This window comes from Ruditapes philippinarum, unplaced genomic scaffold, assembly GCF_026571515.1.
Source record: "Ruditapes philippinarum isolate M1 unplaced genomic scaffold, ASM2657151v2 ctg5710_1_1_1_1, whole genome shotgun sequence".
Taxonomy (NCBI): domain Eukaryota; kingdom Metazoa; phylum Mollusca; class Bivalvia; order Venerida; family Veneridae; genus Ruditapes; species Ruditapes philippinarum.
Genome location: NW_026866624.1, coordinates 39,816 through 56,893, shown reverse-complemented (window position 1 = coordinate 56,893; position 17,078 = coordinate 39,816). Strand labels below are relative to the sequence as shown.

At 30.6% G+C, this 17,078-nt stretch overlaps 1 protein-coding gene across 1 annotated transcript; it reads right to left on the bottom strand.

The window, feature by feature from the left end:
* Nucleotides 1-2,769: 2,769 nt before the first annotated feature.
* LOC132733100 (uncharacterized) lies at nucleotides 2,770-5,987 on the bottom strand. The gene is made up of 2 exons (XM_060719695.1): nucleotides 5,740-5,987; nucleotides 2,770-4,541 (listed from the first exon to the last, which is right to left on the bottom strand). Exons 1-2 carry the CDS (start codon nucleotides 5,831-5,833, stop codon nucleotides 3,634-3,636), a joined length of 1,002 nt encoding a protein of 333 aa, XP_060575678.1. The 5' UTR covers nucleotides 5,834-5,987; the 3' UTR covers nucleotides 2,770-3,633.
* Between the last annotated feature and the right edge of the window lie 11,091 nt (nucleotides 5,988-17,078).

Here is a 17,078-nt window from a genome sequence, read left to right as displayed (position 1 = left end):
ACGTAACGATGGTAACTGTTGTAACGATTTTAACTGTGGTAACGATGTTAACCATGTGGTATCTTTCATTCAAGTCGTTATCCACAATCAACCTATTCCTGTGTTTCAAATAATGCATTCACTAAAAGTTTTTAATACATTTTACTTGAACAATATATAGCTTTTCCAAATAACACGTCAAATCCGCCCATTTCAATCCCATCTATACGCAACAGAACCTAAATCATACTTCAGAGAAAACAAAACATGTCTTTAAAGATGTACCAACAATGTTGACTTTATCAATATGTTTACATTTTATTTAGATACATGTACATTATATAGATTCACAACTGAAGTTAGCACGCTATATAGGTAAAGTCTATTCTAGGTAAAGTATATTCTAGGTAAAGTTTATTCTAGATAAAGCCTAATCTAAGTAAAGTCTATTCTAGGTAAAGTCTGTTACAGAAATATTTAACCAATGATGGATGCATATCTTTACAATGAGAAAAAGTCAATTCCTTCTTGTCATCGATTGGCATCGAAGTCCTTCTGACATCATTAAACCCGTGTAATCTTACGACATTAAATGTTAATAACACTGTGAACTGGATGTAGAGTAATGTTGTTTTTGTTTTTGTTGTTTTTTTTGTTACACGTTTTTTCAACATTCATTAAATACAGAAAAGAGATGTAACACGCTACAGATTTATATTTTACTAGCTTTGTTTGACATTGGATAGCATATACTTGTCGGTATTTGCCATGTAATCGCTGTATGATGGCGGTGACACGGTACATATCTCCGTCAATGCACTGTCTACAATAGCCCCATCATTTTTGTCATTCACGTTGTTTAGAGACTCATAATCCGGGGGAGGTTCATGTTTACTGTAATCTATAGGATCTATTCCCGACTCCAAATTCAGGTTATTTAAATTGTTCCTTACAGCATGCGTATTTTCGTTAACTCGTTCTTTGAAGTGGTTTTTATAACACAAACAGGCAACTAATATTAAGAAAGGTACGGCAACTAAACAAAGTATGGATGAACCTATGATAACAATTGACATAAAATCCAGCATTTTCAGAAGTTATTCTCGACTTTTTATCAAACGTAATTGGTGCTATTTAGCGTTGAATATTTTATAGTTATAACAAAAGCCAACAATAACAGTAATGATTATAACTCGCTGGTTCCGCCACGTCCGTCTTCTAGTAAGCAACTTGTCCGACTACTGGAAATGATTGCGTCTCTTTGTATATTTGCAACATTACTTTTTATCTACATTTGCATAGTATTTGTATTACTAGACTAGTCTACAAAAAGTACATTGTCTTGCAGCACGTGCATTTGTGATTCCCGTAGTAAAATGTTAGATCAACTCACATGTATATCACTTGATTACAAAAAAAACGCGCGTTAGTATTAATGAAACAAGTTCATTAAAATAACTATTCAAATCAAATGTACATTGCACCTTAAACTAGTTATGCCAGTTTCGAATGAAATTAGACACTCTTTTTGAGAGAACATATTTATAACGGAGCCTAGTCATGGGAACTGTTGTATCTGGTATTCCCCCTTACACCATTTTTCCTCATGAACAACCGTGTCGGCATCATAACTTATCATCATCATTACCCCTACTTTTCGCAAGTCATCACTTGCAACTTGACTACCAGTGTATGGGAAAGAATGAGTTTCTTTTCCTTCTTCACATTAATTTTTTATTTGGCAAAAAAGATATGAATTTACACTGGAAAACTTGAAAATAGATAAACAATGTTACATAGAGAGAATATTCCTGGATTGTTAGTTGATGTTTCCCATTCACTCCAATAACTTATAAGAGACTATAAACTATTTGACATTGACAAAATAAATGCTTGTTTCGCTATCATGTATGATAAGCATGATCAACCTGTAAACGTTTCATCCCGACCCGAGATTTGGCATGTACTTTATACATGTATGAAAACCTGGGAGAACCGGAAGAATACAGTCAGCTCAGCCTGCAATTCACGCAGCCTAATCTTTAAATTGAAACCTCTTAATTTACAAAAAAGACTGTTCCAAATTCAAAGGAGGGCAAATTCATTACACATATATATGAGGTTAAGGGATCATTTACGTAATTCCGTCGCCAAGGTAAACAGACGATAGTTATATGAATAGTTGACGAGAAACTATTTTATAATTGTAGCACTATATTTGGAGGTGTTTTCCCTCTCTTTTTGAAATGTTACAACAAATAAATACACCCTTATATTGCGTCATAAGCCAGATACGAGATAACAAATATGTGTGTTAGTTGTCGTGGTAGACTAAAGCAGCAGGCCTCCAGATTCATGCTAATTTTCATGAACATTTTGAAAATGTATTTAAAAGTGAAATATTGTGAAGTGAACAAAGAAAAAATGTTTAAACATTGCAAACGGCGCTTACAGTCCACATAAATTACTCAAAAGAGGTCAAAATATGCGAAAATAGTTCTTACGTCGTTAGTCACGCAGTACAAAAATAGTAGTAACTACCACAAAATCAATTATTAATCGCATATAACATGTAAACTATTTCTTGAATCTTGACTTGAAATCGTAGTATATTTTTCTCAAGTTTGATGTTCTCTTTGAAATATTTTTGGCTCATCTGGAGGCGTATAAAGCTGTATATATAGCTTTATACCATGAACAAATTCCTTTCCTACAACTTCAGCCAGGATGATAATTAAAAAGTTTGTAACGCAGTTTTTAAAATAAATAAATGAACAAATCAATGAACAAATTTTCTGATATGAGCATACGCTCCACATCCTAACAAAATACAATATATCAAAGTATCGCATATATACACTTTTAAAATACATAAAAATTGTAAACTTTTTTTATCATAGGAATGATAAAATAACTACAAATGTACCATAACATAACATCGTTTCAGATTAAAATTAAAAAACATTCTTGATCAGAAGAAATGTACATGTGACATAAAAGTTATATTCCTATATATTAATTTCTTTAAAACAACAATGAAGTTACGAATACTTTGTGAATACAAACATATTAAACACAATCATCTACGTACTCAAAATAACACAATAAGTCAAGTACCTTCAAGTTAAACAATAGACTCAAGTGGAATCCAAGCCTCTATGACAATACGTAACTAATAGGAAGTGTCCTGGTAGCTTACAAGCTTATTATCTACATAGGTCTGTAATTGCAAGGGAGATCGAGGGGATTTAAGAGTTGCAATTATTGTAACATATACCACTATGAGTATAACAAATTTTGTACAGAAGACTTGCAAAAGACGAGGTTATTATTTGTAGAGATTTCAAATCAGCTTATCCAAGTATCTAAAATGAAAATGACAATGCGGTAGAATACAATAACAATTTGTATTCTATTCTATGGATTTTAAATTGCTTTATCTGAAAACTCACAAGAATGATGATTGGCTGCTGCTGCTGCTGCTGCTGACGATGATGATGATGATGATGATGATGATGATGATGATGATGTATAAATGAAGTATTTAAATGAAGTAAATAAATATGTAATGGTAGTGTTAAATAACGTGTTAAATAAGTGTCGTAATCGCTGGTCTGTTTATACCATTCATAAATAATTTCTTTTCCTAGCTCGTTACATGTGGAAAGACACGAGATATTCATTACTGTTTTTCATCACATCGTTATAGCTTGGTAAGTTTTCTACAGATATTTGACTTAAGCGTGTGTCACATTGAGACGTTGATCCTTCATGGTTACCATCTAATTGTTCTAGAGAACTATACTCTGGCGGCGGATCAAACTTATCGGGATCAATAGGTCCGGTATCATACCCGGCATTGTCGTGAGCATCCTCCATAATGGCGGCAAATATTCTCCTTGCTCGCGTAGGAATATCTTCAGGTTCCGGTTCCGGTTGCTTACAATACCTTCTGTACATGAAGCAGCCACAAAAAACTAACATAGGTACAAGTATTATACACAATAACACGATAGCTGCTAACAAACCCCCATTTGGATTTTTATAGTCCGGATAACCACCATAATCATTCCCGTCACAGAAAATAAAAGGATTGTTAATGATCGAATCTTGGCTTACACAAGCAGTTGAACGAATATTTCGCATAAGCCAACATGACGTTTCATTGCTGTTACATTTACCGTAGTGGAAAGAAAAGAACACGAATTCAAAAGTAAACGATGTAGAGCTATCACCAAGAATATCTAAAGTCAGCGTATTCCTTTGTGTCGATTCCAGTTGGCGTGTGAAATTTCTACTGGTATTTAAACACTCATATTTTCTTTCCATGTCACCTTGAAAGACAGTCACGGACGTACAGATATAGTACACGTGATCATGGAAACTATGTATCGTTCGGACAGCTGATTGTTTACTAAAACCGTATGCAATATGATATCCCGGTTCAGCCTCGATCACAATCCTACATCGCTTTGTTTGTTGGTGTTCGTAATGAGTGTAAAACAATTTCCCCGTGCCGCCCGTGTCACGTAGAGTTATTGTCTCGTTACACGTGTCTATATCTACAAACAATGAAAAATAACACATACATTTCGAGAATGCAAATAATTAATCAGCATCAATTTATTGAACTTGCATGTATTTCTTAATTTGTTTTCATGATAAAACTAAATTTATGACCTTCATGTGCTATACATGTCAAAGGACGTACTTTAAGTCTGACATAGCCATTTAATGGCATTTATATATGATAATCATATAAAATAACTTAATAAAACCTTGTGATACTAGTAAAACTGTATAGGATATATATATGATAATATACAAATAGTAATGCTAAATGGTATAGATAATATTGTTGATAAACGAAAAGCAGCATTCATGATTTTATGATGTTATGGCGGCCATGATTTTACGACTGCTCAACAGAACTAAAATGAATATAATAAAGGGTCGTTATGTATTTGTTTATTTATTATCTTTATGTACAAATATAGCATGCCATTCTCTACTTTTAGCCTTCATTTAAGCATTTATTTGTTTAAGAAGAACATCTATATTCTAAGTGACTTCATGCGTATCTAAATACTGAAGATCTGACAAAATATTGTCGGCCATTTGTGTTGGATTTTTACACATCCGTTTTCTAATAAACGTTTCTTTATTAAAAAGCCATACATGTATTTTGTTTTATGTTTAACTGATGAAATGGATAATATATTCAAAGCCAAATATAAAGACAAAAGGTGCTCTTTAAAAATTGTGTCTTTGACATTTAAGCATCGGTTATGTACCCATTTAAATAAGGAAGTACATTTATTAAAGAAATTCATGATATTTCACGATTAAATTTATATACAAGGACAGTGTTGTGTTCTTGATTTTGACATCAAATTTTCGCACGTAAACATCGACGTTTTTTTGTTATAAAGAGATAACCAACTTATATTATGTGACAAAAGGTTATGAAATGGGAAAATAAATTTACTAACTTGATTTCAAAAACTGCATGAAAAATCACAAAACTTTTGAAAATAAAGAGCACATTAAATGTTGTCATACTACAATATGTTTTTAATAATATAAATATTACTTTTTAACAATTTTACCAAAAGCAAAAATCACAGTTATAAAATTATTATGGTTATTTTCCATTCTCAGAAGTTTAACTGTGTAAATTATATATGACTATATGTATATTTTAATAATATATTTTTTAATAATCATTGTAAATTGTTTTAATGCATAAATTTGACTTACATGTTTGCACTTGTGTTAAATATTGACCTTTCACATGTAACAACATTATATTTCCAATTAAAAATATACTTTCCATTATCATTAATATACTCATTTTGTGATAGTCAATGTCTTTAACGAAAGTGAAAAATTGAAATCCGCTTTTTACTATTTTCGATTTTAATATTTATATGACGTAATACATAGCCAATAACCAATCACATAGGAAATGACTAAAAATAAATAAAAAATGTTTCGGTTTATAAATGCGGACATACAGGTGCGTGTATAAATATAGAAATCTTTTATCTTAAACATACATGTTAACACGCACAGGTATTTATTACATGATTTAAACAGCCAACCTTTTAATCTACTAACAAAACTTCACATGAATCATCTTTTAAAATATTTTGGAGTTTAAGGTAAATTACAGAAGATTATTGTCTTACATATATATATCTACTTGATTGACATTGTTTAACTTTGAACTATTTTATCATATCAGCTGTTATGATTTTATTCTATAGTTAAACACCGTAAGTTACTACGGATAATTTAACTACACTATACTGAAATTGAATTGTGGCGGTTGATGTACGTTACCTTTAATGTACATTACACTCTATAGAATTATAAGGAGCATAAAGGCCAGTAGATCAAATATCACCAACGTTTTATAATGAATTGAAGTTTTAAGTATTTGCATATTGTCATAGAGTTTCTATATATGTATAATGGCAACAAAAAAAGTTAACTATTGCGCAATGCTTTGATTACATTTTGAAATAAGCTGAAAAAGGGGCATATTTTGTCCTGTTTACCACCGTCCCTCCTGTCTGCAAAGAAAATGATATCATTTATATGCTGTTATCTATATACTGACGTATATAGCTACATAGGGAACGTTTGTTTGATTAATTCGATGAAAACGTCATTGTTGTTTTAATTAAAAGATAAAACTAGCGAACGCTACCAATAAAACAGGTAAGATGCACCAGATATCAAAGATATCAAAAGGCGAACAAAACAGATCATTACATCATCCATAGAGTCAAACATGTATTATAAGCAATGGTATGAAACACAGGTACATGTATATACCGAAAGGTAACAAACATTATAACTATTCAGTAAGACAAATCAATTTGCCTTAAATGTTTTTATTTTCTATCTTTCATACACTGAAAAATAAAACTTGTCTAATTCGTCAGGATATTTACGTTTGCTGAAGCTTAAACATACACTAGGACGAGCAATGAAATCTCCACTTATATAATTATCGTACCTCAACAGATTATCATATACCAATGTGAAATGAGAGTCATCTCAAATTAAACCGGACACAGTAAACTTTGTCTTCCGATTCTATTGCAGAGACTCTGAATCTTTTTATAACGTGTTCATAATCAACACATATCTTTAAATGCTTGTTAACGAAGCAACAATATCTTGAGCCACACCTCATTTTTCCGCGCTTGACCTCGCCGTAAGAAACCCATCATTTTTTGTTTTCTGCTCATTAAATTTAAGATTCCTCAACGGTCACAGTAAGATGAAAAAGATTGTCCAATGGCAATTGTAAACATTCGATGGTTTCTGCAGATACATTGTATAACCAAATCGTCTGTGGAAAGTTACTATATGATTGTAAATGCATTGATATATAGACCATTTTCGGCTCTCGAACGAAAATACAATTCTATGTATTCAATAATGATTGACAACAATAACAGTGAAATAGATCTCCCTGATTCAAACACACAATGATTTCTTTATAATCGGTGTACTGATTCAATATTTGGAAAATGTGATTAATCGGAAGCATTAACTAAGAACAGCAAAATTACACGAAAATTGTAGACTCGGTTTGATTGAGTCTGTACATGAAGGATAATGTAACAGTGCAACATCACTCACGCCCCCCCCCCCCCACCAGCACCGACTTGAACATGTTCATACATTTTAATAGAACGTAGCATGTTTCCAGTTATTCTTTGTTCATACATTTTACTTTATTCATAAAACAGACGAAACATACAAAAGTGGCATGTAATCGTTTATCATTATCAACTACATGTATATTTTAGACAGAAAATTGTATAAGTAGTAGAAATCATTTCTGAAAACAAACAGGGATTGTTCTTTTAATAATTTATTTATTACTGTGGTACCTTTTAGTTAAGGTAATTATGACAATCTGGAAAATAGCCTTATTAAAAAGATCATCAATGTGACGTTTGTTTTTAGATTCTATTTAGAATTCGTTAATCAAACTGTCACTGGCACACATTTTGTCCTGTTTAAGAGTCTTTTAAGCGGCATAAATGATAACAGAAGCTCACTTCCATAATCACATAGATCACTTTCGTTGTCAGTTGTAACATTAATCTCGTCAGCAAGTTTACCAAAGTACTCGGAGAGGAATAGTTGGAATATATCTGAAGATTTCTATAAAGGAAATATTACCAAATAATTGTTATTATTTTTTATGAAGAATTTCAATCTTTTTCCTTTTGATCAATAATATTTGAACATTTTAGGACTGGTAACACTTTCAAATGCTTGTTTTTTAAACTATAAACTCTGCCACTATTTCAAATATTAAATGAATTCAACGAATTCACGTACTGTATATGTTTCTCTTTCCAGTTAAGTAATTGTCAAACCATTCAGCTGCTTAAGTTACAAATACTAGTAGTCATGTAGTAAGTCTGGTTTTACATATATTTATTGAAAGAAGCAAAGATTTTGCCGCTATATCTATTAAGCGTGAAACTGTCTGATCTGTCTCATTGTAAAACGTGAATTATTAAAGTAAGGTAAGGCAATTTTGAAATAATATCAATTCTAAAATCTCGCCCATCATATTAATGATATTCAAGAGCCAAGAACATAATTATCTACCCTTGCATTGATTGAAATTTGATAAATCTATAAAAAATAAGTTATGGATGATTGGAATATATTCAGGGTACTTCGTGAAGGGTTTTAAAAAGTGTCACCAATTTCATATTTAAATGTTATATTCTACTTAAGCTGGTACTAGGGGGCGTGGACGATAGCTTGCAATTACTACTACAGTCGATAAACATGCTTTACCAACTTGAGCCTGCAACATTGATTTTTTTGCGTCTTTAGGGATTCTATTTTTCTCTATTTAAGTTCTTATACCACCTCTATACTTAGCACAGAAAACGATCAAAACAAAAACTATCTTATTTCCATAAGAATATTCGATCAGCTCTGCTGAGGTTCAATAAACTAAACTATGAAATCTAAAATTCTTTAAAAGTGAAAAATAGACACACAATAATAAAGAAATGTTTGGTTCAACTTTGAGGCCCATTTGAGTTATAAGCTTTTAAATGTTTTTCATTATGGGGCAAATTTGCACAATAACAATGATAGTTCTGGAAATACGGAGTGAGCGAATGATTAGCACGTGCAGACATTCATCAAATGGTACACACATCTCCAATGATTATGTCCTGTCTCATCTGCCAGAAAACTCGATGTAGTTCATTCAATATCTATAATAATAACATAGCATGTTCGTCTTTATATATAAAATAGGCTGTCCAATTATTACAAATTACCTTAAATTGTTCTTCTTATTGGTTAAAAAAGAACGGTTTTCAAATTTATACATTAGGTCGATAAAACATCCTTTAAAATGAAGGTTTCACAGCAGAAAAGTTTGATAGTAATTAGGGAATACAATGTATTTTGATTTTAAAAAGCATTACCATGTAGGCATTTATGTGAATATTTTGCTACAATCATGTTCTATTTAAAATTGTTACCGTCTCAAAACAGATTTTAGACAAACTGCAAACGAACTGTTCTAATGTCAAAGCTGGGCAAATCGGCAAATCCATTACATAAGGTTTAAAAATTGTCTGGTGTTGTGTGTTTTTTTCATTTGTGCTTTATTCAGAATATATGCAAATATAGAACACAAATTATGTCAATTCTAATTTGACATGATATACCTCCTGTAAAACTGTTAAAGAATTTATCTAATTATTAAATCTATACCGAGATATTTCTAATTTTTATACTCTTGAACAGTTTATGGTAATAACCAAAATAGTCAAAGCATATACAGTCTAGCTTAAAAACGGATGGAGTAATGAAAAAACTGGATATTTCCATAAAAGCACCTACCAACAATGCAGATTCTATTATAGTTGACAGCGCCATCACAGTGACATCATAACAATCCGAAAACCAATTTGAAAAAGTCCATTGAATTGCAATTATTTCTATATGTTAACCAGTTCAGTAAATTTGATTTTGTTGTTTCTGTTGCTTGTATATGATAATACCAGTTGAATGGTTTAACATTGTTTTATTTTATGTTTTGGGTTTTATTTATTTTGAATTCATAGTTTCTTCAATATTTACTATTCTATTGTCTAACATTGATTTTTTTACGATTTTAGGGAGGTAATTTAATTGGATCTTTAGATTCTTTAGTATACATTAGTAGAAAACAAAATGTAGTTAATATGTGTACATGCATATCTTATTAACTCTAATGATTTATCATAACAAAACAATCCTTACTGATTAATGGTATAACTGTGTTAAAACCACATTCATGTTTTTATTTTATACACATGAACCTTTATCAAGATTTAAATAAATGTAGTGTCATATGTTTATTCAAATAATATCTAAACGTTTTCTATGGGCGTCTGTTTATGTTTTATTTTCTGATTGTAATTACTTATATAATACTGATATTGATGGTGAAAACGAACCAATCCCGTTATATGCCGATGATATTGTACAGGAAGTAAAAATAATCTTCAAAGTATGTTAAATGTTCTTCATAACTGGTGTGTTACAAATTATATGAATGTAAATCCACTAATATCCAAAATTCTCCACTTCAGAATTCGTTCTTTAACTTGTTCAGATTATGTGTTTAAAATAGGAGATACAATTTTAAACTATGTTACACAGTACAAACATCTCGGTCTGGCTGCTCATAGAGCATAAGGAATGTTAATTGCTAAACTAAAGCATATACAAATATGTACGAAGCTACTGTTGTTCCAGTAATCATATATGGGCTGTGAAACATTCTCTGCTGAATAGAGCTAGCTGCACGATACTTTTTGAATGTTGGAAGATATACTCCAAATACAGCAATTTGCGGAGATATCGGTTGGAAACCTATAATATATTTTTGTTGGAAAACTGTGTTAGAAAGTTGGAGCAGATTAAGTAATATGAATGTAATGAGGTTAAATAAACAAAAACAAAATATAGGCAAGAAATTAGTCAGGTAACAGATATAGGAATTGGAATTTTAAAGTCTGTACGTTGTTTAAGAAGTATATAATGGAACTATTTTGCAATGTTGAAAATCCTTCACAAAAACAAGAGTTGGTTCATATTATATTGTCTAAAGTACTGGAAGATTACATTCATAATTGGAACTGTACTGTTAATCAAGAATCAGGCCGAAATGGTTCTGGAAGATACAAATTAAGATTATAAATTATAAAACATTCAAGAATAACTTTGAAACTGAAAATTATTGTAAGTTAGTTTTGAACAAGTCACTAAGGGGTGCCTTAGCTAAATTTCGCTGTGACACAGCTCCAATAGGTATAGAGCTAGGATGTGAAAGCACATATTATAATATTGCCCTCTATGTGATTCCATATTCGAGAAGCACAAATGCTAAACAATAGTTTTGATAGCATCTCAGACATTGATAAAGTAGGATGTATTCTCTCTAATGCAGATATTGTATTTTAACTACCATAACCTATTTTAATATACTGAATAGAAGAAAACTAATTTCATACAACTGACATTATTTTAAATAACTTTTGTACCTTTGCTAATAATCTTCTAAACCGGAATTGATTAAATATAACTAAAATATTAATTTTTTTATGGAATATTTAAGTACTTTGTTACCCCAGTATTTTAATTTAATTCAGTATATTCATTTTATCATATGTTCACAACTCGGGTTTAAATAAGCAAGGGTATTTTAGATTTTTATAACTTTGTATGTAAATAGTAAGTCAATCTTTTAGTCTCTTGTAAATCGTATAGATTGGCAATGTGCATTTATATTGTATTTTATATGTATTTAACTGTGTACTTTGATTAAACCGTAAAACAATAATAAATATTTAAGGGCTTGAGGAACCGAGGAGAAATGAAATCTCAAACCTTAAAAAACTTGCATGAAATTGCTTTAAGAAAAAAGATGTTTTTCAAAATGATTAACTCCGACATTTTTGTACCTGACTCACAATTGTGTTTAAACAAGTTGTTGTATATCTGTTTAAAGTATATAAATTAGTAATTCACTTTGATAATTAGTTAAAAAATAAATTTTGTAATATTATTCTAGAAATTACTAATTATACATGTTTAACTCATTATATTTCTCTACCTATATGCATGTTCTGTTGTTGTTTTTCTATTTCGGCTGACCACATTAGAAATAAGATAAATATGATTGCTGTAGTATATTCTTAACGTGTTACCTTATCTAAATAATGATATTGTTATTATGTTTATGTACTTTTATACTCTTGTTAAATCATTATTACTATTTCACAACTGATATGATTTGCGTTTTTATGTTTTGATTATCTTTTGATTATCATCAGAACCCTACTGACATCGATAAAATATTGTCGTTAACAGACATAGTGAATGTCTGAATAATCTGAATTAATTAAGTAACGAAGTAGGACTATCCCCTTTTTATGACGTCATTATTTAAGCTGATAACCTGCAGAAAATGAGGAAATTGGAAATGCTTGGTATTTCTATGCAAGGGGATAACATTATTATCAATGGTGAGTTAAGATAAGTATATAAGCTACATCTTTTCATAGGAAAATCAGTCTACATGGAAACCTGTCAGAAACGATAATAATTTAAAGTGTATCAATACAAATAATAAAGTGGTATTACAAGTGTGAATCATAATTACCATTATGTCATACGAGAAGAAAACATAATAGTTTGCATTATTCATAGTTGAATGCCATTACCAACAAGATGCCCATCTAAGTTATTTACTGTAACGTCATCAGCATCTCTGTGATTATTCAACTAGTTTTATGGCAACAGAAATATGGATTTGTATGATTTAGAATATGTTATATTTTTTGTTTATTTCTCGTACATAAGAACATAAATCACATATTAATGGAGAAAGTGAAAATTTTGCTAAAATTTAAGAGATACACACATGTATTAGTTAGGTGTGTACTTAAAGCTATTGCTGTAGAAGAGAAAAAAATGTACACCTTTTAGAATCATTTTCAATTTTTCAATTAAAGATTAAAAATGTCTGTTTTTCTTTTAATTGAATTGATAATTTTTAAGATGCATCATTTTCCTTTGATAAAAAAGTAGAAAAAAAAAACAAAAATAAGACACAACAATAATGTCATATTTTCTCTTAATTTATTAACATTATTACGTCATTTTATAAACAAATGGGATAGGTTCCCGCATTCATCAATTTCACCAAGTGTAATTTGTAAAATTACATAATACAATCACGAAACAACAAATTTAACTAAATAACATTTGTATAATACGGATCTTTCAAATACACCAGGTTTAAGGACGTTTAATAGTGAAATGAGAAGATTAAAAACGGACACGGGTCTTTAACTTTAACTAAAGCAATAAGTATGAAGGGAATCACAAAGAGATAGCAGAAAATAGGATTTCCGGATCATTAATCAACGCTGTTAGATAATCTGTCTCCCTTAAATATTGTTACACCGTTAAATTATTAATTCGCCAATGAATATAAAATAATTGAAAGTTTTATGTTGGCATCCTGACAAATTAAGATTATCTTGGGCATTGGTGATGTCCTGGGCAATCTGTTTTATAAAATTAATAGTCGTAATGGTTACTTAGTGAATTGAAACCCCACGTATTCTGATTGGGAAGCTTATCGCAGACGACAAATCAAATTCGGCCGAAAATCGTGGAAATTAACGACATCAAAAACATGAACAAGGGAAATTTTCAAATGAATATTGAATCGATAACAGACATAACAAGTATTTCTAACTACAAGAGGGATGTTTTAATTATTTTTCCCGATGAGCCGCGTCTCTTGAGTGTTCCTATCAGTTTTCATCTATTTAAACAGAAACCTTTCAAAATAATGGGCTCATCTACAGATTAAATACAGAGTCAAAAGCACGATTAACTAAAAGGATAAAAATGAATTGACAATGAAACAGATAGTATAATTTGGTATTTAAACATTTTCTGTTCTTCGTGATTTATTCATGAAATAAGGTAATAATTGAACATAGCATTAAGATAGAGACGAGTTTAATCACACTGATTGATACAACCATTTAGATCACTTTGATTGATAGTATAAACGAGAAATGTTTTTATCATTATATTCTTTACACATTTAATACAATTTACTACATACAAATGTACAATCATGAAATAGAAAATTCGCTTTTATTTACCACCTATTTTACTTCACTTTTCCAGAGATTAAATAATATCACTGGGTTGACAATAGTTTAGATCTCAAATTATGCCATTTTGTTATTCGTTGCGTGTTGCACGCGACCATCTCTTGAATGAAGAATTACTGGCCAATTGCTTACATAATCAAATACATTATTGAACAAATAGGAGCTAATACGGTACAAAATTATGATCAAATTACATTATATATTATCACATGTCTGGAAAATTCGTTTTCTCGTGACAAATTGAATATCCGTTGAACAAATGAATAGCTTGAGTTTTTTTGTAGCTTCAAAAATGAAATCAATTCTCCTGAATTGAATAATCTGCGTGCGAAATGTGAATACGACCGTGATTGCAACAAATGTAATCATAACTGAAAACAAACATAAATCATCATCATAACGTTCATGATTACGGGAAGTTTCACCTTTAACCTGCTAAATTTGTGTGTTGTACTAGTCATGCTTCGGATTTGGAACAGTTCATTTGGGCAATATCAAAATATGAAAACACAACATCTTAGCTACTATAGGCTGGAGCCTCGTTAGACTGCACGAACTTGCAGGATGGTATAGGTTTATATTTGTAACAAAGGCTAGCCTCAAACTGTTTCAACAGGTCAAGAGTTAAACATATTTCATGTAAAACCATGTATTCATCAAAAACAAATTGTTTGAGCAAATGTCTTCCAAGAAAAACAAATCGATTTCAAGGAGAAAATTAGGGAAAAGATAAACACAATGAGTTATTTTGATATATACGTGTATGATATTGTACTTCATTGACAATTTTTAAGTTAGGCAAGCTTTTATTATTCGGCCTGTTGCTTACGTCTTTGTACTTTCACCTTTACTTATTGACATGGAAATGTGTTATACAATCTTTTAAATCACATAATAGAAAACTGACTGATAGTTTAAATTCTTGCAAAACTGATATTTCATTTTTATATTTTGCCCCTCTTATAGCAAGTAAAGTGGGTTATTAGAATTACATGAGTTATAGTAATAACATCTCCCTCGATTACATTATCCTCCCTACAGAATTCGATTTGTTAAACATTTCAATGATATAATAGCATATAATGGGCTTATCTCTCGAGACAGAGGGCCACAATACGTCCATTCATTGTCAATGGCATATCCAGAATATTTTAATGGGTTCTTACTGTTCTCCTAGAATTAGAAAATTAACATCATTACGCGGTTAATCACTACACAGTTATCATTGTTCTTAGAAATATTTACATGAGATTTCATATACGTTGTCTGTTTATTTATTTGCTCACCAAACACTTTAATGGAAGGTAAACAAATATGAGACTATACTTGCTGGAGAACAAAATGTATACATTAGCTGCTAATTGCACGGTATTCATGGACTAATTAATGTTCATTCCCTAGACATACAGTCATACAGAACGGCTGTTGTGTACCTTCATTTAGTCCTTCTATAATATCGCAGATGATCTTCTAAAGTACCTGTCTCGGACTGTTTCGGGTTGTCACGAAAACGAGTATATTAGCATCTATTGATCATGTACATTGTCCTTAAGATGATAACGCTGGCTTTATTTACATATAAACGAATAACGGATTCAATTCATATTTGCAGCCAATATATTGGTTTCTATTCATAAAAAAACGCGGAAACGATGACAATATAACAAGTCTGGTTTCCTGTTAAATGAAGTTTTGTAATAATTGCTACTACCCAAAATACCGGCTTAAATTAAATACAACACTTAATTCAACACTTAATTATAATGTAATAAAGCGGTAGAATTGTTGATCCTACAACACCAGTTTATATCGCCGTATTAAAGAACTTGCCCCAATATTTAAACAATTTTGTAAAAAAAAAGTTTCACAAATACACTTGTTTCATTTCTGTTAAACAATTTGCAAAAACAGCAATTTGTTACACATGCTAAGAGTAAGTGAAGACCTTCTGATGCTGTTTACTTCAAGTAAGTATCAAGCAATGACAGGATTGCGTGTTGTGTTGCTTCACCAGTGTAGCTCAAGAATAAAGAGTCAAACAAAAATATGTTGCCTACTTTTATTTCCTTTTTTGAAAATCTTTTCTTGATATTTTTGTTTGTTTTATCTCGAGAGTAAATAAATCAACAAATAACAGCGTATGTAGTGTTGAATGAAGACTGAAAACGTCTCCGGATCTTTATATCTGTGTTGCATTTCTGTTTTCTTGTCTTAAAATCTCATATATTTTTTTAAAATTCACTTATAGTTTAAGGGTTTTGATATCGAAAGTACTTGATAAACAACGCTAGGCAAATATTACTTAACATGGAGTAAATTCACAAGTATATGTAAAACTGGTCAACCATCATGAATCAAAGGTAATACGATTGTCACGCCGGAGCATATTTAAAACGCTTTCTACCTGAAAATATATCGATGCATGAACAGTATAAATTTCTGATGAATGCTTTGATTAACTAATTGTCGCAGTAAACGATAAACCCATTACAAATTAATGAAATCATTACAACACATTCATTCTGCAGTCTCCAATGTGTATAATAACTGCATGATTAATACTACTCAATAATGAAAGCTTCCTTTGCTCGAGCTGTTTTATTCAGTGATTTAAAATTTATGTCCGGCGTTCATGAGGCGTAAATCATGTGGAATGAAATGAAAAATACTCCAATTGGAAAACAGAGCAACTTCTTTCACTGCATGTGGAATATATTAATACTTTAGTGTTGTTTTTAAGTACATGCATTGCTTCTTAGATGTTAATACTAATAAAATATTCAAAACTTGACGTTCATTATCACCATATACATATGCCAAGGTCAGAAAAGTGAAAAAATAGTTAAA